We start from the raw sequence: 27,759 nt of genomic DNA, 5'->3' as shown, positions 1-27,759 counted from the left end.
CTTTTACAATAGAAAATTTACAAAGTTGGAGAATTTTTCTTTTTAAAGGGAAGGATTTAGATTGCATCGGGAATAAAGGGTTAAGTACAGTTTTTTTTACTTAAAGAATGAAAGTAGGGAGAATGTCTTTGCACACTAAAAAAAGCCATAAAATCTTACCTTTTTAACCAGGAAAATATACATTTTTGACATTAAAAAGTTATTAGATACCCTTTTAAAAGGTTCATACAATACCTATCAATTTTTCGTTTTGGGTTAGTATCCCTTTTCCCCTGGGTTGTTTAAACGAAGTCTAGTTTTGTAGGTCAAAATTGTGGATTAATCATTTTTTCCCACTGAATTTTTAATTTATTCATCGTTAGAATAAATGCATTGCTTTTTTGGTGGATTTTTTCTTTCTGTATTTTTGTTGAACAAGAAGAATTTGATTAGGTAGGTACATATTTAAAAATACGTTTTGTTTATTTTATAAAATGGGAAGAATTCTTTGGAATATATTTGAAGAAAACAAAAAGTATAAAGAGACTTACTTTATTAATTCTCAATTTTTCTTTTGGTGTTGATATTAGTTTTTCAAAATACCTTGCCTAATGAAGCTTATGAAAACTTGGAGCTAATTACATATTTCTCTCATTATCACCCCCGCCCCCCCCCCCCTTTCACACTTTTTTTTCGTGAATTTTTATGTATTTGGTGTAGTGGTCAATAAAGCAGGGCTCAATGGAAAATCTTATTTATAAGGTACAATTTTTGTTAGTAAATTTTATGATTTTATCTTATACATTTTCTAGCTACATAAGACAGAATTTTACTTTTAAATTGAGGTTAGATTATCTACTAGTTAATGAATAATGAATATACAATTAATTGATTTTTATTTTTCTTTATTTTTTCATTAAATTATGCCTTTGAAATTTTAAATACATGTTTTATCATGCTAATTTGAAAATTCTAAAAAATTCTCAGGCGAATATATACCATTTTCTTATTAAATAGATAAGTAATCTTTGAAAAAGGGTTTGGTGTTATTTTTATTGTACCCAGGGAAGATATATTAAAAATGGATATAAGATAATAAAGGTATATTGACTTTTTCCTTGTTTTTTTTGTTGATCTCATGTATAGGGATGAGATTCAACCATTAGATTATAAGGAGCAAAAGCTTCAATACCACTTATCCGACATATGAACATAGAAAACAACATTTATAATTGAAGCTTCATTATTCATAATTACCTAATCATTGACTGAATATGACAGGTGTCCTAGTCACTTGTCTGTGAGTAGACTCGAGCCAACTTTCACTTAAATTATCAACCAGTAATATAACCCCCTACATAATCTTTGATTATATGTCTATAATATTTTTCTAAAATTTTCACACTCGACTTGGCTAGCCTATGCTATATTGTAGCTAGAGATCGGAAACAATATTCTAAAAATTCATGTATAGAAAATGAATCAATAAAGCTCCTATTATGCCATCTGAAAATATCTGTATTCGATAAAAAAATGTAATTAAACTGAGTATTTCCAACATCAATCAATTTTACTTTAAGATGCAGAAAAATAATGCTTTTTGTTCCAATAAAAATAATTTTTATGATACTAAAATGATGGAGGCACAATAGTTCATTCCTCTAATTTCAACAACTTTATTTAAATTATGCTTTTATCAACTTTGTTTGTCCTATTATTTCTTTTTGACAAGAACTGTTTCTGCCTTAGAACAATGCTTCCATGATACACAAAATTCATGCTGCAAAATTGAAAATTTTCTTGAAATTTTTTTTTCTTTAAAATATTTCATACCTATGCAGAAGATCTTTTTTTCCTTTCTTTTGCTTAAAACTATTTTTATTAAGAAATGTTTTGATTGTGTTTTGTTAATTTCTTTGTGCTGTAATTGGTATCACAAAGAATATAGCTTTTCTTCTATTTAAATAGGTATATCTTACAAATAAAATAAGGCTTTTAAAACAAATAACATAAGTAGGTACTTTTTACAGAGATGAGAGAAAGGTATTTTATTTCTCTTTTTAATTAAGAAAACTCTTTCATATTCCTCTCAGTAGGGGATTTCTCTCTTTCTATATATATATCTTTGTTGAAAATGAAAACCAAAGTAAATTAACCAAGGATCTAGGGATAGTTGACTAATCAAGACATTCTATTTTTCTTTAGTAATGCCATTTATCCATGATCATCTAACGGTAGTTTTAGTTAGGAAGGGATGGGATAGTGGACTGCAAATTAAAATAATTCGCAAAGTTTAAAAAAACTCTTTATTTTGTTCTAAAAATTTTGGGTATTATAATTAAATCTAAATACTTTGATTTACAAAAGGGTGAACGTATCAAACCATTATTAAAGATGAACATTAATTTGAATTTAAGTTCAATGTCTTTTCCCCTAAGATTGTTGGCTTTTAATGACATGACATTTTATGTTTATTTGTAATTTAAAGAAAAGATTATGTACTTCCTTATTCCAGAAATTAAGATAAAATATATCCTATAGTACCAAAGCTAGGAAAATAGAATTAAATCTAATTTTCTCTTGCAACAAAAGAAATAAGGAACTAATGCTTTTCTTCTTTTAAAAACATTTTGTTATAAAAAGAGTTGGTAATTTCACTTGAAATTAGGCGTTAGCAATTTATTGGTTCTTTTTTCACAAGTTCTGCTAATTCCATTTTTTTAAAAGGCTCTCTCGTCAATTGTAGTTTGCCAAGAAACTCAAAAACCATGTGGTCTCCTAAGATTTTGTATAATTTCTTTGTAGTTTTTGCAGTTTTTTAATAGGATGAAATATCTCCTTCGCACAAAGCACTGACGGAGTGTGTGATTGTGATTGTGTGTGTGTGTCTGTGTGCATCTATTATAATTCATGTAAATTATACCTCTTTATACCTCTCGGGACAGTTTTACTGCCAGATTTGAGCCAGAAACAGGAACTTATATTCTGATACAAAAACATATAGGTCATAAGTTGTAAGTTTCTGTCCTAAACTGCGTCATACTAAAGATGTTAATTCAATCATCATAATAAATTGACGCAACAAATTGCTTTAGAGACTTTATGACAATATTCCTACCATTAGTTTGGTTGTCTGTTATACAACGGTCTAACTATTGTAAAAAATTTCCATCAAATGTATTTTAGGAAAACAATATTTATAAAAAAATGATTTTATTTTGACAATATTTGTTCCTATTTTTAGTACAAACACTAAAGGACATTATATCTTTGTCTGGAATATGAAAATGGGAAATGTCTAGGCCCTGAATTTTTTTTTCTTTTATATCTTTCTATTTAGTCTTCATGAAATGCATTTTTTTGGAATACTCTTGTGATATATGCAAGTTTAAAGTGTGTCCCACTGTAATAAAATCATCATAACATTAATGACCATTTCAGAAGCTTACAAAGTGTCTAAAAAAATCAGCCATGAGACGTCATAAAAATGAGGAATGAGAGGAGAAGTGTGAAAGAAAACCCCTTAAAAAGAGATAGACAATCGCTCATTTTTATGGCAGATTTTTAATCACTTTGTAAAGCTTCCCATATCATATGTTCCTAATTGCAAATATTAAGTGTTTATTATGGGTTTAAGATAAATATTATATTGTATGAAACTTTTTTTATATCATAAGAATAATTAAAAATTATTAATAGAAAATGTTAAAATACAAATGAATGAAATGTAACTTTATCAATGGATTATTGCATTTCCTTGATTTTGCAGGTTTTACCAAAGTTAGCTTTTTCCTATGGATTTAGGGAATGTGTATGACAAAATAAGTCTATGATATTTAATTCTTTTGGATTTTTCCAATGATAATACATTACTTTAGTTAGTGGATTCAATTTAAGTGTAACACCTGCCATGGCCCATAAGTAGCCTACTGTTAGGAATATATATTTTATATCTTACATTAAATGGTGAAACATTTATGAAACCTATAGCAAAACATTCCTCATGTTAACAGTCAAGTAAAATGAAATGCCTTAATTCCTGATGTATCAAGGCTTGTAGTTTGTTTCAAAGTGAGTTGGATAATAGTCCAGTGTTGATACAGAATAACTAATCTTAATTGAAGATGGAATAGTTCTATGAACTTTGCCTTATATATATATATTAATAGATACTTTAGATATTTTAAAAAGAAAGATAAACTTTTACCATGTAGTATTTAAGAGTATTAGGTAATGACTAACTTGTGTAGAACTGGAAAAAAAATGAAGAAAATCTATAGTCAAAGGCAATGTAGTCATTTACAATTTATGCATAATACTATATTGACTATATTTTTTACATTTAATAAGATTGATTTAATACCTATTTGATTAAAATGCAGTAAATCTCCTATAAACTTATTTCTACTGTTGGACTCTACTCAATGATATTGTAGACTATAGTTTAGTTTTTGCTGTTTTAATAGGGTATTGTTTAAGCTGTAAAGAATGAATACTGATTTAAAGTTGCAAGTATATACTATATTGTGCACACTAGTTTAGATTAAAGCTACAATTTATACAATACTACCTATACATTTAACAAATTAAATTATTTTTATAATAACATTTTGTTTAGCTTTTAGTCATTGTCTGTTTTGTGTTATGTATTTACAATGAGGTATAGTCCCTTTCGTGACAACGCCTCTTAAGGGGCGTTAGGTAGTTATTTCACAGTAGCTTTTGATAGGTTATTTTATGTTAGGTTAGGCGATTGCCCCGCAAAAACAGGAGAAAATCTACTGTGAAAATACGACGAAATGCCCCTTAAGAGGTGTATTTTTGATGGGTATTAATGCCACTCCCCTCTCTTAACATTTCTTAGTTTAATGTGTAAAATTCTGCCTTTGAATCTGAAGAAAGAGTTGAAGTTTAATACAGGAAGGGAAGGGATATTGGGCAGTATATTACACCAGTCCTCTTACACAACTTTGGGGTCTTTTATTGAATTTTGATAAGTTGAGTGTCCAGAAGTTTCATCCACTAAATATAATATACAGAAAGGGTAATTTCGTGTATCATCATTTAAAATGTACAACAATTTATCGTTTATTTTCTTATCCCTTAAGATCCCAGAATGTCATTGTCCTGAAGATTATCTATTTCCAATTCATACAGACACACATCCAAGTACTTAGATTGTGATATTAATGTCTCGATGAAAATAATTTGATGTGTCTGTACAAATTTAGGACATTCGATGACACAGAGTAAAGTCAAATGCTTTGTCAAGCTCGATTAAACTTAATTGAATAATTTTCAGAATTTAATAGCAAAATACACACGGACAGACGTAAGAATTCTAAAATAAAAATATGAATTTAGGACATATTTATCCTATTATATAAAGTAGTACGATATTGTTCTCCTTTACAGTGAAGCTTTTTATAGGTCCTGGGAAGGTTTTAAACTATTTTTGGGGAGGGTATCTTCACCCCCTCCCCCCCAAAATATTTTTTACTCTTTTGAAACTTAAATTTGAAATGGGATGAGTTCTACTTTTCCCTCTCCTACCTTGTAGTAAATAAAGAAAGTAATAAAGAATCAAAATATACAAACATGGAAAAGTGGGTATAAAAAATTTGAAAATGAAAGGTCCTGGGAAAAATGAGTCCTTTGATTCATTTGAAAACATGAAACATTGATTCTAGATGTTCAATTTTGTGTCTTCTTTTTCTGCTCCTTGTATAGAAGAGTTTATACCCACAGACTAATTCGTGTTAAAGTCTGTAATTGTTTTGTGTGTGTGTGTGTGTGTGTGTGTATGTGTGTGTGTGTGTGTGTGTGTGTATGTGTGTGAGTGGTGTATATTCAATTATTTAGAGGCTATAAAATTAGAATGTATACAGCATATTCATACTATGTTCTGAAAAATGAATATTTCTATAAGAATTTAAATAGACGAATTTAGATTAATAGAATACTTTGGTAATTTTCATTAGAAATTCCCAACCCCTTTTTCTAATTCCTTGCAACTATAAATAAAAAGTGCAGCTACTCTATAATCATTATATATATTTATAATAACTTATTTGTCACTACAATAATATTTGCATATGTTATTAAGAAAATATTGATGAAATAAGTAAATAAACAACAACGAAAAATAATCTTGTATTCCCTTAATTTTACAGTAATACAACATATGTAAAAAATTATATCCCATTTTTTTCTCATAAAAAAGATTTCATTTTATTTTTTTTTGCAATACAATAAAGGTGCTAGAAATAATATGCGAATTAAATACAATTTAGTCTTAAAAATATTATGTTCAAATTAGGGTTGGTAATCCGGATCCGAAATCCGAAATCCGCCCAATTTTTAGCCAATTTTGGAATTCGGATCCGGAATCCGTTTTTTAATAGCGGATTCCGGATTCTTATTTGGTAGGCTAAACTCCTCCTCTTTGAAGGCAAAGATTTTCATCATTATATATAATATCTTTTAAAATCTGGTTCGATTCTCGGAAGTAAATCATAGAGAACACCAAGAACATTGATTTTTAGGACATATGTAGCACTTAATTTTTTTTTAAAAATTTAAAAATCCTTTTAAAATATTGATAGAATCCGGAATCCGAATCCGGAATCTGCCAAAAATAAGAATCTGGAATCCGCCACTTTTTTTGACGGATTCTTTAAGAATCCGAATCCGGCCCAAAAATTCGACGGATTGCTATCACTAGTTCAAATGTCATATACCATTAATACTATGTATATTAAAATCCCAAATTTTATATCAATATTTTCTAGTTATGACACGATTAATAATATTTGATCCCAAAATCGATTGTTATTATTTTGTAGATTTTTGGAAAGGGGCAAGTATTCCGAAAGGCGAAAACTATAGCTAGGTATGACATTACAAAGAAATATTTTTTTTGTTTAGCTTCCGAGGGGGGAAGGGGTGCATTTATCAAAACTTTCTTCTTTTGAGTTAAAAATAATTTTACATATATTGAATAGACCAAAATGGCAAAAAACTATCATCCCGACTTAAAAATGAAGTACAATTTATTCTTGTGATTATGTATCCTTATCCCTGGCAATATTGATGTGTGTAGTATAGCTGTTAATAAGATTAACTATATAGCACTATGTGTTTAATCCTTATGTAATGTCTAAATCATAATTCCCTTCCCTCCCAAAAAAAAATATTTTAAGGGACATTTCATTTGCTGTGAGTTAGGAGGGAGGTTACCTTTTTATATTTATACCTTTTTTTGTTAAAAACAATTTTTATAGGTATTATTTGTAATAATTTTTATAAAAAATCTTTCAAATCATCTTATTAAATCCCCTAGATAAGGTTTTTAAATTCCTTATTTTTGGGTAGAGATAAGGATTTTAAAAGATAAAATGTTGGTATAGTACAGTAACAGAATTATATTATTATCATATTTTTTAAATTGAAATTCTTCCAATTTTGAGCAGTTTCCCTTAGAGAGCCTGTTCGTGCAAAGAACCCCGGCCTCATTTTGACCTAAATTCTTTGGTAAGTAGTTTTAATAAATAATAATTCAAGTTAGTTCAGGTTATGTTGGATAATGGGTAGCTCTCACATGTCAATTGATTTTCAAAATAAGGCGGGTAGGGGTCAGTGCTCGATAGGTACTTTAAGAGAAATCACTCAATTTTATTTTAAGATTGATTTTACTTGTTCCCGAAATATCTGTCGTGGTTTTCCTTAATCGGATTTAATATATGAAATATCATATTTTAATAATTTGGTCCCAGAGTAGTTTAGGCGATATTTTGGTTAGTGTTACATTTTTAGTCCAAAATTTTAGTTTTGTTTTCTCTTTCGCTTTAAAAATGCGCATTATTGCTTCATTTTTATGTAACTTCTTTGTTAATTTTTATTTTTTACTAGTGGAAAGTTTGAGCGGAAAATAAAAGGGGAGAGATTGAAAAGTTTTAGTATGGAAAAAGTTTTTACTTAGTCGACTAAAAACATTGAATTTCGTTCTGCAGATGAATTATTTATATGTCCTACAAATTGAAGGATAGAATTCCAGAGAGCCATTTTAGTATCTTTTAGATTAATGGAAATAATATACATGGATACATTTTTTATTAGGTGGATGGAAAGGGGGGAGGCGGATGTGCCACTTTTTGAAACCAAAAGCAAAACGTGCATAATCTTAGCACATTAAAGAGTTGCAGCTCTAAAATTCGGTACAGCAGTTGCTTTTGTGGAGAACAATATGGAACAGTGAAAAAAACGGCGGTAGAACCGCCGATCTCGCCGAAAACCGAACTTTTTTTTCCCTTTTCTCGCCATAATAGACAATTTTCAATCATCTGAGATAAACTTTTTTTAATAAAAATTTCGCTTAAATTTATGAAAATATAAGGGAAATTTTTATGAGAAAAAAGTTTATCTCAGATGATTGAGAACTGTCTAATTTGGCGAAAAAGGGCAAAAAAAATTCGGCGGGAAACAGCGGTTTTCGGCGAAAGCGGCGGTTCCGCCGCCGTTTCTTCACAGTTCCATATTGTTCTTCACACAAGCAACTGCTGTGCCGAATTTTAGAGCTTAAACTCTTTTATGGGCTGAGATCATGCACGTTTTACTTTTGGTTTCCAAAAGTGGCACATCCACCTCCCCCCTTTGAACAAATAAACCTCCCTATCAAATAAAACGTTTAAAATTATAATTTGAAATTATTGGCAGTAAGATTTTCTAAAATGCTTAGTTCATTCTTTAAAATGTATTTTGATTTGAATGAAATATATTTCTTTTTCTTTTACCATTGATTTATATATTTGTCCATTTTAACAACTTGGCATGAGTATGTACATTCAACTGTCTATTTAAATAAAAAATGGACAGAAAAAGCATAACCAAACAGTGATTTTTATCCTAATATAAAATTATATTACTCAAAAAGGCTTTATTTTACTTTTTTTCTTATATGTAGGATTATTTAAATCTTTTTGTTATTATTAAGTTATTACCTACAGAAAGAATAATTTAAAATCTTCACAGAAAATACTACCAAATACTACTCATACATTTGAACGCTATTAACACCGGCGCCGAGGTGTGTGGGAATTTGTTAGTGGGTGTGGGAACCAAATTTTTAACCCTGACAATCAGCTGATTAGTTTCTTATAATAGAGTGAACATAGAGCGTGAATAAGGACAAAACTTAACAATTAAGGACTGAACCAAGTAGGGGGGAGAGGGGGGGGGGGAGCCGAAGTTCCTCTTTTTATAACTTAACCAATATCACAAGGGAACTCAACAAAAAAAGTTATATCCATGCACCAATCATAAAAAATCTGTTTCCTTTTTAAACTCCATTATTTTAGTAAATTGATTCGTTTTTAAGTAGTCTACCAAAATCTCTAATGACTCTGGAGTCTTGTGGTATGGGTGAGAGTTGAAGAATTTTGTTTAATTTTTTTCTATAATTTCTAGTTTCTTTCTCTCAATACATGCAAGCAATATACATATTTCATTTCATTATTAAATAATCAAGTATTGAATTAAGCAATACAAGTTGATTTTGCAATGTTATAAATTGACATAAACCATCCAGAATTAGTTTTCACATCTGTTTTTATTTTGTATTTAAGTTCACTTGATATTTAATTTTATATTTTATTTATTTTTATGTTAATTCTTGCTCTTCTATAATATGAAAAATTTTAAATGAAGTTTATGCACAAGCACTAAGAAGTGTCACATAAGAGATCATAAGTTGACATCAAGTTTCATTGTGAAATGCTAAAGGCACTTTATTCTTTTTGATTTGGTTAAGAAGGGACCTTTTAATGATGAGAAATAGGAAAAGTTTTTTAGAAAAAATGACTAAGTTTTATGTTATTTATTATTTATCTTTACCCTTAATACTTCCTTTAGGTACGTTATTTTATAAGGTTTCTACAAATGTGTTGAAATCTTTTTTGCTTTCAAGAATGCATTACCATCACTTTTTGACAAGATGAAAACTTGGGTAACAATAAAAGTGAAAATAGTAAATGCACAGTGGATAAAAACTTCGGAGTTAAAGAACCTTTAAAATATGTGGAGTCAACAGTGTTTCAAAGGTTACATTTTTAAAATTGTACCCTTTGATTCATTGCATCATTGTTTTAAGAAACTTTTCTCTTTATAAAAATTGTTTATTGAATTTTCTAAGATTTTTTCACAGTGAAGGTTTCTTAAGATGCAAAAATGCACTCCCTGTTACCAAAGAAATTTTTTTGTTGCAGCTCCAGATTTAAATAGAAATTTAGATCTGTTGAAATTGATAATTTGAATAAAAGATTACAGTTATGCTGACAAAATATTAGTTTCATTCTTAAATGTTGAATAAAAAGGTAAGAAAATCAATATTTAACAAAAGGAAAGGAGAACACAATAAGTTGTTGTAAGGAATATTGACAGTAAATTTGAATGGTTTGTTAAGTTTTGCTTTGTCAGCTTTATAACAAAAACACATACACACAAATAGAAATGTATTGGTTGTAAGAACCATTGACAGTTTATTTTACTTTTTAAATATTTTCTTGTCAAGTCCAATAAATTGCACTTAAAACATTCAAAATATAACCTTAATGATATAGTTTTGTTTTGCCTATTGCATTTTTTGTTTAAAAAATTAGCATTGTAATGTTTTTTGCACGGTCCATATGTAAAATTGCTCTATATTATCCGATAGCATAGATGAGTGTAATGGTACACAAAATATGTATCCACAATGTTTAAAAAAAATGATTTTATATAAGAAGCTAAAATGCAGGATGTATAATATCAGCATAAGAATCACAATTACAAAAGTTAAGGTTACATAATGTATAATAATTAAATAATAGTCTGTCCCCAAATTCCTAAGGTACTATGCTGAATTGTATGAATCCTAAAATATGCAACATACACTCATCAAAATGAGTTGTTTGTATGCACTTCAAGATTAAATACAATGCTAAGACCTGAATTTCAATTGCGCCATCAGTGTTTGGTTTTAAGCATGTTAGTATTCCTAATTCTTTTAATCTTATTTTTTTAAGTTTAATACTTCTTTATATTTTAAGGTGGTACAGATACTCCATCTCATTATTTACCAGATTTTTTTATTAACTTTTGAATATCATTGCTCTCTATTTTGCTCTCAATTTTCCCATAGGTACATTTAATTTTTTTGGATGATTCACTATCCTTTCCTTGATAAAACCTTGAAAAATTGCAACACATTATGCCATGGTGAGGTTGTATGCTTCTGTATTACTAAACATATGTTTCCATGCATATTTTTCATGTAAGAAGAATAGTTATCACCAAAAAATGAAACTTGAGATAATCAAAACATGAAAAATTTCTTAAAGTTCTCTTAGAATGGAATAATGGTAGACATTTTGTTGTCATTTATTTAAAATATCATAACCCTTTCTTAACTAAGTACATTTTAACTCAATCTAAGTTTTATTTTACATTTTTAGAGGAGTATTTGGATTTATAAAGTATGGAAGTAAGAACTTAATGCATTTTTCTCTACTTTGCATTAAGGAGTCACTGGCCTTAACTTTGTTTACCATCCCATTTATCCAAAAAGTTTTCCATGCTTTCAAAAAGTATCCAGTATTAATTAAAAATAAAATAAATATTTTTTTAGTCCTTAACCACATTTAAAGTTAAAATTCCTATATGAATACCAAAATGTTGTTATTGCAGCTGATAAAATGGAAGATTTTCAAAATATGAATTATGATTATTTTATGCATTGAAAAGACAATCTCTGGCTTTAGTGCTTGATAACCATTTTTATTCTGAAGTGTCTTTCAAAAATGCATGACTTAGTTTTATAGCTGCTCCTAAGATTTCAGAATTTCATTGATCTATTTAAACCTGTTAGATGTTACACTTATGATTTTAAGTAAGAATTTCAGGATAAAGATTTGAATAAATGAGTATCCCTTTTGAAGATAGTTGATATATCCCAAAGATCAGATGACAAAATGTTCAAGTTTTGACACAAGAATTATTACCACAGAAAGAATTATTCCAAGAAAAATTTTGTCCTCTTTTTGCCCCCATATACTTTCTACTAGAAAGAAGAAAATATGCATTTTGGTTGTGTGCAAATACACTTACACACACACATGCACACACAGATTTATACCTACAAATATATAAAGATAAACAATAAAATTTCTGCAATGAATATAAAAATAAAGAAATGTAATGTAAAAAATGCATCTTAAAATGAAATACTCCTTACAGACATACCTACCATACAATAAACCAAAACTAGCATTCATAAGGTGTAAAAAATACAGCAGACACACTCATCATCAACACAACAAACACATTATGCAAATATTCTACAGCACAGATATGGTAGTGCCTATCTCTATCCTAATAACATTAACTATTGGCCAACCAATATGCAAATAAGATTTGTGATAAGAAGATGGTGCCTACCAAAGAGATTACTTAGTTTCTCCGGCCCCCCTTTTTTCCCTTGTTAATACACATTTTCCTGTTCTTGTCATAAAGATTCTTTTCCCCTAATTATTCCATCTTTTATTACAAATATTCTGTTGATTTTACTTAAATTGGATAATATTATCCTTGTTTACTAAATTAAGATATATTGCTATAAAATGCTGATGCTTAGTTATGTTGACTCATCACCATTCATACCCTTCTTAAATTCTCTACACAATCAATTTAAAAACTATGGATGCAGCGTTCAGTTATATATTAATTTTGAATTTTAAACCTTTATGAAGGGTAAGGTTTTATTTATGTAAATTGTTCTAAACCCTCCTACTTGAATACTTTTTGAATTTTTATTATTTCTAAAATTGTTTATTATGATCCATCTATTAAATATTAAATCCAGTTTCTTATGTGAAATTGAGATGGTGTGAGCAGAAAGTACAGTTCTATAATTCTTTGAAATTATATCCCTTTCATTCAGGAACATATTGGATGTATCATCTGCAAAGAAATAATACAGTTTTGCAAATGAAATGGGAAATATGCTGGTTTACTTTGTAAGTATCAGTGCTATATTTGGTTCAAATGGTATATCCCTAACCTCTCTGCAACTTGCTTCTCTTGCAAAATTGGTGCAAATAATTCTTAAATATTCACACAAAACTTTTCTTCTCAATACAACTAAAACTTTTTTATTTCTTTGGATACATCTCCAGGGACAAAGGATGTGTCACCCAACAAATAATTTTGTTAATTTGGTCTAGTATTACCTATGACCTTATGTGTTTTTATTGGTAACTAAAAACAATCATATCAAGCTGTTGAACTGTTAAAAAAACAATCTGGCTTGATAATGATAATTTATACTACCCCCCTTTTTCTTGGAAATGATAGATGTATAAGAGAAAGAAAGAGTAAGCTGCAAAATGGCCGATATTTTCAATTATCTCCAACAATTCTTGACTTCAGGAAAAACTTTTTGCAATATAATGATTAGATTGATTCTGTTATTCTAAAAAAAGTGAAATAGTTTTGAAAAGATTCAGAAAAAGACTGCTGTCCTTATATGAAAGTCTGTAGCAATGGATCTCGATAGCTGCTGAACCGATATGGTTCTCATTTACAATGTAGCCTGTCAAAGGTCTTAAGGTCTATTTTGGGGGAGGATACCACCGGATGTTTTAGGGGGGTAATATACATATGTATTTTTAGTAGCGAAGCTACTCTATAATTCACTTTGTCCGTCCGTCCGTCAGTCAGTCCGTCAGTCCGTAAGTCCGTAACGCTATGGGGGAAATGGGATTTACTCAGCTCCTATAAAAGATAGAATGCTGAATTTTTTTGACAACATTCCCATCATCAAGGAGCAAAATAAAGTATAAAACATCGATGGCGATTGGACCGCTTTTCAGCAGGTTTTAGGCTATTTTTGTATTTTTCACATTTTTCTCAATATCTTCTGTGTTTATGGTGCGATTTTCAAAATTTTTTCAGTTATAGATATCTAAATCAAATTTTCAGTCCTTGAAAGGAACCAACTATGACGGTCAGACTGCCTTTAAGCAGGTTTTAGGCTATTTTTGTATTTTTCACATTTTTCTCCGTATCTTTGGTGTTTATGGTCCGATTTCCAAAATTTTTTTAGTTATAGATATCAAAATTAAATTTATCACATTTAATGTGAGAATGTTGCTATTATCATATTCAAAATAAATGCTGTAATAAGCTTTAAAATATTTAAACACTAGTCTCTCATTGGACACAAAATGACGTCCAATAAGAAAAAGGAATAAAAATATTGGAAAGAAAATTATTTTATTTCAAAATTAATTCTTGGCATTTTGGAATAAAAAATATAGGGGAAAGAAAATTATTTATTTCAAATTTATTTTTGGTCTTGAAATAATATTCATTATTTTATTTTAATTCGAGTGTCAACCAATAAGAAATAGGCATGCTGTTTAAAAAGTTTGGAATAAAAATTATTATTTTTTGTCAATTCCTTTTTTCAGAGTATAAAATGAGAATAAATTTTCCAACATCATTATTGATTTCTTATTTAACATTTCATACAGTGGGTAATATTTATTTCAACATTTTTTGTCATTCAAAATCAAGTATTTAAAAAATATTTAACATAAAAAAGAAATTTTTAAAATAATTTTGTTTTCTTTATTTGTTGAAGATTTAAGCCCAAGCTTTTTCTGAGGGGGGAGACCCCCCTCAACCCTCCCTCTCCTGAGGGGGGAAACCCCCCTCAACCCCCCCCCCTGACGCTCTCTTCTTTAAATCTTTCATTATTTCTGTAATTTATTCTAACTATCTTATAAATTTCAAAACATGAGATAAAAAGGAAATAATTTGCTGTACATTATTAAAAAATTTAAAAATTGTAAAAAAAATTCCAACATGATTTTTAATTTTAAATACAAGAATATTTTTTCCTATATGATATGTTAAAGGGGGGGGGCGAAAGTGACACTTTTTGAAACCAAAACTAAGAGTCAACAAAGGAACTCAACTAAAAAAAGGGTTACAGGTCTGAGATTTTGCATGGCAGTTGCTTTATAGGGGTACAATATGGAACTGTGAAGAAACGGCGGCGCAACCGCCGAAAACCGCCGTTTCCCGCCGTAATTTTTGTTGCCTTTTCTCGGCGGTTGCGCCGCCGTTTCTTCACAGTTCCATATTGTACCCCTATAAAGCAACTGCCATGCAAAATGTCAGACCTGTAACTCTTTTTTTTAGTTGAGTTCCTTTGACTTTTAGTTTTGGTTTCAAAAAGTGTCACTTTCGCCCCCCCCCTTTAAATACAGGAATAATTTTGTACTGTGGAATTGAAGAAATAAATGCTGTACATTAGAGTGGTTTGATTTTCAATGATTTTCTAATTTTAAATGTGCTACATACACTTTCTGTCTGAACATCATATAAGAGACCAAAAAATGAAAAGAAAATATTTTGAATAATGGAGAGGCTCGCTGATGCATGTAAACTTTTAGAAAGACACTTGTGTGGAGAATTTTTTTTTTTTTTTTTTTGGGGGGGGGGGGCAATTATTTTTCTTTCAAAGTATAGCTTTATGCACCTTCCCAATTTTGTCTTGAAGAGTAGAATAAGAATAAAAAATCTGTTTTTAAAACTATTGATCCTAGCAAGAAAAATCCATAAATAAATTTAAAAACCAAGAGATTTTACATTTAATTTAAGATTTTTCATGCTTGGATGAATATTTTTTAAAACCAATTTGATATTCTTATATTAATCAACAAGACAAATTCAAAAAAATGCATAAAGCAATACTTTGAAAGAAAAAAAGTTGCACCTCCAGAATAAACTTCTAAAATTTTTAATGCATGGAAACACCTTCCCCCCATTTCCCCTCAAGGACAAAATCAATTTTTTATATTTAGGTTTCTTATATGACGTTTAAACTGTGGATGTTGATTACAAATTCAATGTCCAAAATTGATCCACTCTACTGTACATTGTTATAATTTAATATTTGATGTGGGTATAAACATTAGACCTAGATGGTCAATCTGACCCCATTTTTTTCTTAAAAAGAAATCTTTGTTCACTTTTGTTGTATATGAAATACAGCCCTATAGGCAACATTATTTGCAACTAAATTTTGCAATGATATAATTTTTAGAAAGATAACATTATTATAAGAAATTAAATTATTTATAACTAACTTATTATATGTTGTGTCATACGCTTCACATTATATGATGGAAGAAATATTTTCTTCAAATATTTCACCCAAGGAAAGCTTTAACCTAAGATATTCAACAATTTATAGCCGATACATAATGTAAACAAAATTCCCTTGTGCTGTCTCTAGCTTATCTCTATTGTATAAATGAACGTACAAAAGAGGAGGAGAGAGAGAAGGAAATAGACAGAAAAGTGAGGGAGGGGAGAGGGGGAAGAAATATAGAGAAAAATAGACAGAGATATTTATTGTTCACCCTTAGATGATGTAAATTTTTTGATAGACTTTTTTGAATTTAAGAAAAAGATAGAGAATGAGACAAAACCAAGTATCATATTTTATTAATATTGCTTATACAAGAAAGGTCATTCAAAATTATTTCACCAATATTAAGGTCAAGTGACAAAAATTTAAATTTCCACCTACTTCGCCCCCAGAGGGGGCAATAGTAGAAGGAAAATTCAAATTTTGATCACATGACCAAAATTGTTGAAATAATTTTAATATCCTTTCTAGCATTCACAATATTACGAAAATATGATAAATAACTATTCCTGTCCTTTTAAGAAAACATTTATGACGGTCAGACTGTCTTTCAGCAGGTGTTAGGCTATTTTTTTTTATTTTTTTTTACATTTTTCTCCATATCTTTGGTGTTTATGGTACGATTTCCAAAATTTTTTTTTAGTTATACATATCTAAATTACATTTCCTGTTGTTTAAAGAAAACAACCATGACAGTCCGGCTTCCTTTTTGCAGGTTTTGGGCTATTTTTAAATTTTTCCATATCTTTGATGTATATAGTCACATTTTCCAAATTTTTTTAAGTTAAGGATTTAAAAATTAAATTTCCTGTCGTTTTAAGAAAACAAGCATGGCGGTCAGACTTCCTTTTAGAAGGTTTTTGCTATTTTTATATGTTTTACATATTTCCTCATATCTTTGGTGTGTTTGGTCCAATCTTAAAATTTTTTGGGATATCAGTATCAAAATAATTTTTCCCATTGTTATGAGCATCTTTTATGTTATTTACTTTGATTGTCATCATTATACAAAATAGAACAGGGTTTCATGTGTATTTTCTCCAATAAATCAATTAATAAATACACTTTAAATCTACTTGTATGTATTACCATCTATGATTTTATTTTTTGTGCTTCGCTACTTATGGATGTTGTCATCCTTGTTAAAAATTTCATGAGGGGTAGAATTAGTGGTTTCAAAGTTTGGGGGGGGGGGGGTTAAACGCCCCTTTACCATTACCCATGGACGTCTATGTGATATGTCTGTCCTGTTCTTTTGTTGCTCTTTTACCGGAAATGAAAATGTCGAATAAAATTATTTTATATAGAATATTTAATACAATAAGATTTGGAGATTTTGTCAATCATATTGCCACAAGAAACATTATTCCTAAAATATGTTTGGTCTATTCTATTTCTTATTAGTAGCGAAGCTACTTTATAATTCTTTTTGTGATTGTCCGTCAGTTCTCAACAATATTAGGGATTTATGATTTTTCAGATTTTCAGATTTCTATGAAATACGCTCATCTAGTTTACATTGAGTTGTCCGTCTGTCTGTCGTTCATGCTTCAATTAATATTCCCTCTCTTTCTTTTCTTTGTTATGACAACTGTACATCTGCTCTATCACTTAGTTCGTTTTTGTCCGTTTCATGATTTTTTTTGCTTCATACACATTTTAAATATCTTTTCATCCCTGAGATTTATTGAAACAATTTTAGTGGAACCATCTGTTTCTTACACACACAAATTCACACCATAAAAAAAGGCTTTTATAATAGACATTACTAGGCTTTTTTTTCAAATTCTAGATGAAAAAGGAAATTTAATTTTATACCTAAGTAGTGCGGCTATAGCAAGAGATTGATAGAATAAACTTTTCTTTATGCGGGAATTTTACCGAACACTTAATTCTTTAAAGGAATGTCTATAATGTAAATTATTTTTATGGACATGATAGATGGTATGCAAGGACGCCCTCGCTTTTTATTTTGAGGGGGTTAAAATGAATGGTTTTGAAGGGTAGAGGAGGGTAAACTGAACGGTATTTATATTCTGATTAATTTATATTATCCCCCATTGGACGTCCATGGATGTATGGAAGTATCACAATAGTAGCGCTACCAGTGAAATAAATTGCTTTATTTAAAAGAAATTACAATTTTTCTTCTAAAAAAATATTACCTGTTGTATTAGTACAAAAGGCAAAATTATATGTTTATTCTCTTTTTATTTTGAAGTGTATGTTGTTTATGATGTCCAAGAAATAGTAAGAGGGACAAATGTAATCAAATATGAAATTAGCAAGGCAATTATTGGTAAAAATATTTGTAAATGTCGTTTTTTAAGTAAAAATGAAAGATATATATTTTTGTAATTATTTATCAATGTTTTGATCACGTGATCTCTAAAAATACCTCTTTCTTTTTTACTTTGGTTACTCAAATCTTTGCCAGTCCTGTCCCTTTCCCTTTGGTAAGTAGCAGTATAACATAGAAGGGAGAATGAAACACTAGAATTTTCATCAAATATTTATGTTTTTAGACATATAATATATAATATTGAACAACTATAATATAACACACAACATAACAAATATAGGTCAAAATATTATTTTATTACCTTTATTTATAATATTTTTGTTTATTAGGTTTTTCTTATTAAAAAGAATCAGAAAATATTATGCAACATTTTGTAAAACTAAAACATGTTAAAAAAAAAATGACTTTTCTGCAAAAAGGAAAACCATTTTTTCGTTTCCATTGAACCGATTGAGTAATCCTTGTTGTTAGGAAATATTCGCATGAGTCCTTGGGTGGTTTCAGGCTATTTTTTCTCTTTTTGAATAGAGAACCCTAGTAGATTTAATAGGTTTATTATTTGGCCTGTCTCAAATGTATGATTCCCTGTATAATATTAGAACAACTACTGACTCGTAATTCTTAATGTAACAGATGGAAAAGAAAGAAGAAATTATTGATTTTATTCTCCTCTCTGGACCAACGGCTAGTCACACAGATATATTACATTTTATTTGTCAAAATTGCCCTATTTATTTTTAGCAGAGATGTCTTCTATTTATTTTAACATTATTTAATCATTAAAAAGGGGGGAGGCGGATGTGCCACTTTTTGAAACTAAAACTAATTCAAAGGAACTCAACTAAAAAAAGAGTTACAGGTCTGAGATTTTGCATGGCAGTTGCTTTATAGGGTTACAATATGGAACAGTGAAGAAACGGCGGCGCATCCGCCGAAAACCGCCGAGAAATTGCAAAAAAAAAATCGGCGGGAAACGGCGGTTTTCGGCGGTTGCGCCGCCGTTTCTTCGCAGTTCCATATTGTACCTCTATAAAGCAACTGCCATGCAAAATCTCAGACCTGTAACTCTTTTTTTAGTTGAGTTCCTTTGTTGACTTTTAGTTTTGGTTTCAAAAAGTGGCACATCCGCCTCCCCCCTTTAAAAAGGTGGAGAGAGAGGCATTCTTTATCCCCTTTGACCAATTTAAACATGTTTTGTCAACCATTGAGTTTTGGTTTAGGTTAAATTACCATCTATTATGTTTTTTTTTCTAGCAGACATTATCAAAAATATTTTTACCAAATAATGTATAAACGGTGGATTGAAAATGAAATAGGATTTACCTACTATTGAGAGAATTGATGTTACTATAATGATAACATCCATAAGTATAAGTAGAAAAACCTATAAATTTGCGGGTATAGACCCTTTCGTGACATCGCCTTCCAGGAGCGTTTCGTCGTATTTTCTCCTATTTCTAGCCCCAGCGTGGTGCTCTAACCCGCGGGTCCAATTGCTTAAACATGCGGGGCAATCACCTAACTTAACAAAAAATAACATATCAAAAGCTACTGAGAAAATACGACGAAACGCCCCTTAAGAGGCGATGTCACGAAAGAGACTATACCCTAGTTTACTAATGTAATTTAACATAAGGACATAAGGGATTTGATATCTTTATATTAAATTCAGCTTAACAAAGAAAATTCCCTTTTAGTGATGGATGGTTCGACAGACAAAGCAAGTTGTAGAATATCTTTGCTGCTAAAAAGAAATGGACTGGGTATCAATGGACATTCACTTCATCATAAACCAAGAGAAAAGTATTCTAAAAACAATTTCACATTAGATGAACTAAAAATATTACTATTTGGTTTAACCAGCGGCTACGCCCCTAGAGGTCTCTAATGGAGCGTAAAATGTTTTCTTTAAGATCAGATGTTTACCAAAATTTCGATAGGCGACGCTAGTTTCGTAGACCATGGTTATTTTACGATATTTCTTGGGAGGTTGGTGGTACCCTCCCAAAAAATAGTTAGAAACCTTCTCTGTACATAAGAAGCTTCACTGTAGAGGAGAACCGTATCAGTTTAACAGTTAGTGAGATCCTTCGCTACAGACAAAAAAAGCTTACTGCTTTATATTATAGGATTTTCAATTTACCCCAATTGAGAGTACAAATGGCATTTTATTATATCAATCCATATCCAAAAAAAGATCCCCTCCCCCTCCCCATTTCTAGATAAAAGGTAAACATATGGAAAAGTGTATTTATGTATAAAATAAAAGCTGTGAGATCTATTCAGGAAATGTCAGAAATTGGCTAGAAACTTATGAAAGAACGAAAGGGGGAATTTGTGATTTCCTAGATTTTTGAGCTTGCTTTAATTTTTCATTTTGATATTAATGCTTGCATTTTTACAGCAAAGCTGATCTGCATTTATGGAGTTATGCTTCTCATAGATTATTACTGATTAAATCATCCTACAGTTTTAAAACCTTATCTTGGGATTCCTGTAATATATAGTTACAATCTAGACAGCATAGTTTTAAGAATAGTATCTTTATTATAACATATTTACATACCTAAATAAGTAAAGCAGGGCTGAATAAGGGTCAAATAACCCAGTAAGGAAATTTATTTTAGTACAGAAATTATTAAAAGAAAATATATATAATACCTATATGGTATGATGATGTTGGTAGTGGGGTTGTAAGGCTAACCACTCATGTAAATTGATTTCTTCTTATTCATCAGATTCATCAAATGATAGGTTTATTTAGTTTTGGAAGATTTACTGATATCAATTGGTTTAATTTGCAGATTTCTAAATGAGGTATTGTTGGTTGGTTTGGGATATTTTTCAAAAAGAATGCATAAATACCTTTTCTGTTTTAAATATGAAATATTTTGAGGATATGAGAATGACCCTCATTTCGCTTCCCCCTTTATATTTAATCCCCTCCTCCCAAAATCCCCTCATGGGCCCTAGATTTCCCAGATCTTTAACCCCCCTCCCCATACCCTCCCCCAATCCTATTCATATGGGGAATTTAATGAAACTGTGTTGAAATGATTTATTCGTTTTACAGAAATAACCATACATCATATAATAAGTAAAATAAGAAAAAAATGATAAATTAGATACGTGTTAGTAAGTTAAGGGTTAGCAGTTATACATATGAAATATTTATAACTAACATAAAAAAACTAACTACACAATTAAAATGATAATGTTTGAATTGGTTTGGTGTTCGTGTTTCAGTTTGTTAAGAGTTGATTGGTTTAATTGATAGCAAGCATTTTGGGCAGGAGTAGACTGTGGAGTTGGAGGTTTCCAGTTTAAGCTTACTGGGCATTTTTCGGGACTTACAAAATTGAGGAAAAGTCAAAATTGTAAGGTAGCCTACAAAAAGGCTACAAAAGTTCTTGCCATGGATTTCTAAATTTCACTTGACGTGTACCGCTCCAAAGCCAGGCGGGTGAAGTTTACCCCATAAAAATGGGGGAGGCTGCAACAGAATAAAAGGGAAACTTATTCCCTTTTCACACACACCAACTAGATATAATTAAGCACAATGATTTTAAGCGGGAATTCAAACCTCAGGCAATATTATATTATTTATTATTGATTAAAATTAGCAAAATAAAAATACTTTTGAGGATAAAAGGGAGAGATTTTACCACTTATTTCTAATATGTATATTGATGAAATCAGTGCTTATAAGTAAATATTTGAATTAGTTAAAAAATGTATCTTTTACACTTAATATATTATCCCACATCCAGTCAGACTCACACCAACCCACACACACACACACACACACTCACACACTCACACATACACACAGAATTTTACAATCTCCATAAGAGCTTATAAAAGATTGATGATTTTTGTGTAACTCTTGATGTGGGGGTGGTCTCATGCCCCACTTCTTTTCAATGTACAACAGAAACTTTTTGTACGCAAGACATTTGTTATTTTTCCATGAGGTTATAGGTTCTAATCCTGGTCATAACTGAAGACCGTATGTAACATTAATGAGAAGATATTTAATTTATCAGCTTTATGCACACTTAGGACTTTCATATGCCTATGTTTTAGTCGATATTTGTAATTAGCTTTTATTGTTTTTTTTATTTAAAAACCTAACAAGATATTAGAACGATTTTTTGTTGCTGTTTTTTTTACTTTGGACAAAAAACTAAATCAACTTTTTATTAATCGTTTACTGATGTATATTTTATTTTCAGAAAATACAGAAAAAAATGTAAAATAAATAATGTTTTTACCAGCCACGTGAATTTTTACATTTTTCATATATTTATATTAATATTACAAAAAAAGTGATTTTTGATTATAGTGAAACATGATTTCTTAATTTTAATAAAAAGAAGTGATTTTAATCATATCATATTTAATGATAAAAAAATAAAGAGTGATAAAAAAGTGATTTTGAAAAAATATGATTTCAACCTAAGTCATGGAGTGATTAATAGAAAGGTTAACAAGTGCGCCCCGCAACTATGGTGTTCACAAGTAATTTCGTCCTTGTTCTGTTTCTAGTTTGGACGTGTGGCAGTCAGTCAACGAGTAAAGGTAAGATCTTTATTGTAGAGTTGCTTCGAGCATATTGAAATATATGATTGCAATTATAACATTAAATCAGAAAATTGAAGACAGTCCGAAGATTTTTTCCCCCGTGAAATTCTACCTTTGGTAGTTTGTGGAAAGTGAGTTGTAGCTCATTCCCCCTATAAAAATTGAACACTTCAAATTAAAGTAATTTTAAAGGCCATAAGCATTTTTGGCTAGGTAATTCATTCAAATTCAACTTTCTTAGGCCGGTAATCTGAAAGGATAAGACAATGGACGATAAATTGATCTATATCCTCGTTGGTAGTTAATAAGAGTACCCCCTATTTAGATTGAAATTATTGGTTTCTAATTTGGCAAATCATGGTTGTGTATATTCAAATCAAAGTTTTGATGAAGAACTTTGGGGACCAGTGTAATTAATTGTCCAATGTCCCTACCTTCCTAATTAAATTGTCTTTATATCAAAACAATAGCGTTTTATTTTACTATTCTTAATTGTTATTTTTCAATGAATTAATCAATATAATATAGAAAGAAACGTTGATACATTTTTAATGTAAATGAACGTATGACAATACAACAATTAGATAGTTGCGTACCTATTCATTATAAAATTTTAATTGTAAATGCGTACGTCTTATCTTTACTTCAGATACTATTACCTTTGCCCTAAGTCTGTATTTAATCAATGGGTATATTTTCTTAAATTAGAGCACAATCATTTCAACGGTTATCGAGATCTTAAGCTTCTGACAATTGCATTATAGAAGAATCTACTGTTTTAGAAGAATACAATGACATAAGCTGCCCTTTTAGCCAATATCATTTGATTTGGCTGCACTACTTAAGACATAATAACATACTTGTCCTTGTTTCCTACAAAATTACAAGCTAATCACTTATCACTAAGGGTATGATTAGACATGATATATGCGATTTGAACAATAATTATAAACTCATTATCAATCATTTTTTTAGCCTGAGAATCGATAATTTTTATGAAAGTTATTTTGTTTTTAGTTTAATGGGGGAATATGTATTTTGCAATGTAATCATTTTTTTCTCCCTTTCTCTCTTTTTCCGTTTGTCTCTTACTCTCTCTATCTTTCTCAATCGAGGACGTAGAGTGTCAAATTAAAATATTTAAAACCACATTTTCTAAATATGCCTTAAATGAACAGCTTTTTTCTCGTTGATTGCATAAAATCTTGATCTCCATCCCACCCTCTTCCTACCGTCGAAAAAAAGTTGCTTAATTTTTGCTCAATCTACATGTCACATAATATCCGTTTCTGATAAAAAAATCTGGGTTTCTTAGGAAATTTTGTGAGGGGTTTGGGTGTCCTTTCATTGAAAGAGCTATACATTTATTTTTTGGGAGTGAGTACTTATTCTTTTAAACCATTAACATTTTGATTGCGCGACTATTTTTTATGCAGCAAAGCAATCGTACCAACCGAATTTTCAATATTAGGAAAGCTTAACATAGCTCCTTGGGTGGGTTTAGGCTATTTTGATGCAATTACCCCCCCCCCCCTCCCCCACACCCTACCCCATCGAATAAAGAGCCTTAAGGTGCAAGGGACACCTCTGCTCTAAGTTTTTAAAAAAGAATTCAATTGTTATAGTGTGTCAACACCACTATTAACATTGAAATTTTGTAGGAATGCCTTTCCTTCTTTTATCCCCTTCCAAAGGTTTACACCTCCCTGGCAAAAACCCTGTGCAGGCCACTGTTATTAACAAAAATAATATAAAAAGCGACGTTTCAAATACTCTTCATATAATTCATATATATAAGGAAATAAAGCTGGCTTTAATTAAAACTAAAAATTGCATTAGATGCAAAAATTAATACTAATCTTGAATGCTGTAATTAAGAAATTGTTTTTTAATGTTAAGAATTTAATTTTAATTAAACACATAGTTTTTTAGCAGCGCCGCTTCTATAAAACAAATTCCCAATTATTGAAGGCTACGGCCATAGAGGCCTCTAAGGGCACTTAAGGGAAAATTGAACCTCTATCTAAACTAGCGAGAATTTAAGCTGCAAACAGACAGACAGACATCCTGTTACTTCTATATAAAAGGGTTAGCCATTTGAATGCATTGTAATTCAGTGTTTATAATTTAGACAAACAACTAAAAAGACATTTTGTACAGTACGACATAAGAGCTTTCAAGTAGCAGCAACGTTATTAAAAAACTAAAATCAAGATATTTTTAAAAATATATGACTGCTCATTTAATTGTAATTATGTTTATGTAAATTAAAATTAAATTTCTTCCCTCCCCATTTCATACATTATAAAGCGTTCTTGAAAAACTGCCTTATTTTGGTTTCGCATTTTAGTACCTCTACAAAATAATGCTTAAAGGAAGCCTGCAAGAAATACACCGCCATATGATCCAATACCCCTGTTCTGATGACTCAAGCTTCAATAACAAAAATTTGTATGCTTTTTAAAATGAAAAATGGTATTTTTTAAAGTTTTCTGGCACTTTTAATAGAGCGGTGTTTTCTTGCAGGATTATTTCAAATATAAATCAATATTCAAAGTAATTAAAGGTAGATTATTTTTAGTAAATGTAGGTTTTTGGCTTTTTTGTTCACTAATGTATTATTGTAAAAACAATTGAAACCATATCTAATTCTAATTCATTGTAAGAGATGCTACATATTAGGGATTCTTCAATGAAAGTTAAAAAATAAGGAAATATGAATTATTTGATTTTCCAGTATAAAAAAAAACTACCTATTCAGATTCTTTTTATTTTGTAGCGTTATTTGAAAAACCTTACTAATTTAGTATACTAGCAGCTACTCCCCTAGCATCTAGGAGCTTTATATTGGAAGGGACATTGAGTGGTAAAAAAGCTTAAAACCATCAAAAGACTTGTATATGAAAATAATACTTATACTAGACCTGTGTGCAGCTTGCCTAAGAGAACCCGATTGGTTCAGACATAAATCTTTAGACAATAAAAACCTTACTACTTTATATACCTTTTTTGACCAAAACATTTTCATAACTCATACTTTTATGTAACCTTTTTGCCTCTTTTTTTTCCAACTGTAATTGAATTATCCCTGAGAACACAAAAAAATATCCCCCCCCCCCCCCCCGGCCCCCCCATAACACCAAAAAAAGAATTGTTTTAATTAAACTTTAATACAAAACTTTGAATATAAAATGAAATGAAAATTAAAAACATTAATGAAATTATTCATATCATATCGCAGCTACTTTATTATCTCGAATATTTTCGTATAAACATTATATCCTCTTATATAAAGTAGTAAGCTTTTTTTGTCTGTAACTAAAGATCTAGTTAGCCGCTGAACCGAAATGGTTCTTCTTTACAGTGAAGCTTGTTGTAGGTCCCGAGATGGATATTTTTGTAAATAAGTTTGGGTATGGTTTTAGGTTATTTTTTGCCCTTCCATATGTCTTTCGAATAGAGTCTCTAGATACTTAGGGGCGCAACCGTTAGTATACAAAATAATGAACAAGGTTTTAAACTTCTTTTAGGAGCTTCTCTATCTATCTATCTTTGATAACAGATAAAGAAATATCTAAGCTATAAGTATTTAATGAGAAAGAAAAGGGATATAAGAAAGTAGGAAAGGGACATGTTAAATAAGACTCAAAATTAGAAATAAGATATTTTATAATTATTAGAAAATCTTAAATTGTTCGGGTTTAAGAGTGATAACGGTTTTATCACATTATATAAGGAGGTAAACCAACTCGAAAGAAATTCATCTAAAAATTACCGAAGAATTATTTTTGAAAATATCAACGGTTGGCATCATTTTAAGAAAGTTTTATATTGAATTACATTAAATCAACTAAGTAAAATCACAATGCTTTGACTTTTTGTAGTCTCTTTCTTTGTTTTTCATAGAATTTATCCTAATCAGTGGGCCCACAACAAATTGGCATCATTACTATGGAACAATTTCTATCATTATACCTTAACACACCTACATGGCTACTGAAAAATAGTATGTAGTGTACAATGGTTATTTGTTTGTCTATTAAATCCTCAGAAACTGCTTAAAAATGAAATTTTTGCGGATTAAGAATTTTTTTAAAAAGACGATAGTAGTTATTTGTCTCATCGTATTAAAGACAGCTTTCCGCGGATATGAAAATGAAAAAAAATAAGATTAAAACCTTTTTTTTTGAACGAAACTGGTATTTTTTAAGGATTTTGATTTTAATATTCGTGGAAAATTCTATTTAATACAATGATACCGGTTCTAATCCAGCGGATATTAAACGGTTTTAAAGCCATACTGGAAAATAGTAAACAAAAAATGGTTATTCGTAAAAAAGGAAAATAAAAAATATTTAGTTTTACTAATGTTAGGAATAGTAACACAATTTATTATTTTTGCTTAAGCTATGTTTATTAATAGGAGGCTTAATGTTATTATTATGTATATTATTATGATTAAGTATTATTATATAGTACTATATTGTTGTACTTGTGGCTACGTCCCTAGCAGCTAAGATCTCTAGTGTATAAGGGTTAGGGAAAGCAGGAAAATATAATAAAACCATCTTAACATAAATCTAAAATTAAATAGTCTGAAACCATCACGGAACCTATGTGAAGCTACCATAATGAGGAA

At 29.8% G+C, this 27,759-nt stretch overlaps 1 protein-coding gene across 5 annotated transcripts in view; it reads left to right on the top strand.

Annotated features, from left to right (window-relative positions):
• Positions 1 to 22,769: 22,769 nt before the first annotated feature.
• The window catches only part of PlexA (plexin A), a 246,742-nt gene continuing 241,752 nt past the window's right edge, over positions 22,770 to 27,759 (top strand). For all 5 annotated transcript variants that reach the window (XR_013881838.1, XM_080169604.1, XM_080169603.1 and 2 more), the window contains exon 1: positions 22,770 to 23,117. Coding sequence is in view for 4 of the 5 variants with exons in the window: in XM_080169604.1 (XP_080025730.1) it covers positions 23,045 to 23,117 (73 nt within the window). In the remaining variant the exon portion in view is untranslated. The remainder of the gene's footprint in view (positions 23,118 to 27,759) is intronic.

The sequence above is a fragment of the Acartia tonsa genome, chromosome 8, assembly GCF_053477335.1.
Source record: "Acartia tonsa isolate MP-2025a chromosome 8, ASM5347733v1, whole genome shotgun sequence".
Classification (NCBI taxonomy): Eukaryota; Metazoa; Arthropoda; class Copepoda; order Calanoida; family Acartiidae; genus Acartia; species Acartia tonsa.
This window is presented reverse-complemented; position numbering and strand designations above follow the sequence as displayed.